The sequence below is a fragment of the Crocuta crocuta genome, unplaced genomic scaffold, assembly GCF_008692635.1.
Source record: "Crocuta crocuta isolate KB4526 unplaced genomic scaffold, BGI_CrCroc_1.0 C27785414, whole genome shotgun sequence".
Lineage (NCBI taxonomy): Eukaryota > Metazoa > Chordata > Mammalia > Carnivora > Hyaenidae > Crocuta > Crocuta crocuta.
In genome coordinates this window covers 1-632 of record NW_027546818.1, presented here as the reverse complement: position 1 = coordinate 632, position 632 = coordinate 1, and the positions used below count along the sequence as shown (strand labels likewise).

The 632-nt window shown below is 53.3% G+C and overlaps 1 protein-coding gene across 1 annotated transcript; it reads left to right on the top strand.

The window, feature by feature from the left end:
• Positions 1-6: 6 nt before the first annotated feature.
• On the top strand, positions 7-625 carry LOC144218998 (olfactory receptor 2B2-like; the record flags this gene model as incomplete). Its single annotated transcript, XM_077748995.1, has 1 exon — positions 7-625. A coding segment is annotated over one exon (619 nt), but the record flags the coding sequence as incomplete, so codon positions are not given.
• Between the last annotated feature and the right edge of the window lie 7 nt (positions 626-632).

The window sequence follows — 632 nt, the reverse complement described above, 5'->3', positions numbered from 1 at the left end:
GGGGGCTGTGTGGCCCAGCTGTACATTTTCTTGGCTTTGGGTTCTACCGAATGCATACTTCTAGCCATCATGGCCTTCGATCGTTATGCTGCTGTTTGCAGGCCCCTTCACTACCCAATCATCATGAATCACAGACACTGCATCCACATGGCCACTGGGACCTGGATCAGTGGCTTTGCCAACTCCCTTGTACAGTCCACTCTCACTGTGTTGGTCCCACGGTGTGGACACAGGGTGGTGGACCATTTCTTCTGTGAAGTTCCTGCTCTTTTGAAACTAGCGTGTGCTGATACTCATGTGAATGAGGCTGAGCTCAACGTGCTGGGGGCACTGTTGCTTCTGGTGCCCCTCACCCTCATCCTGGGCACCTATGTGCTCATTGCTCGGGCAGTAATGAGGATCCGCTCTGCTGAAAGTCGCTGGAAGGCCTTCAACACCTGTGCTTCACACCTGCTGGTGGTGTCCCTCTTCTACTTCACAGCCATCAGTATGTACGTCCAGCCTCCCTCTAGCTACTCTCGTGACAGGGGGAAGATCATGGCTCTCTTCTATGGGATTGTCACTCCCACACTCAATCCGTTTATCTACACACTGAGGAACAAGGATGTGAAGGCTGCCCTGGGAAGGGCACT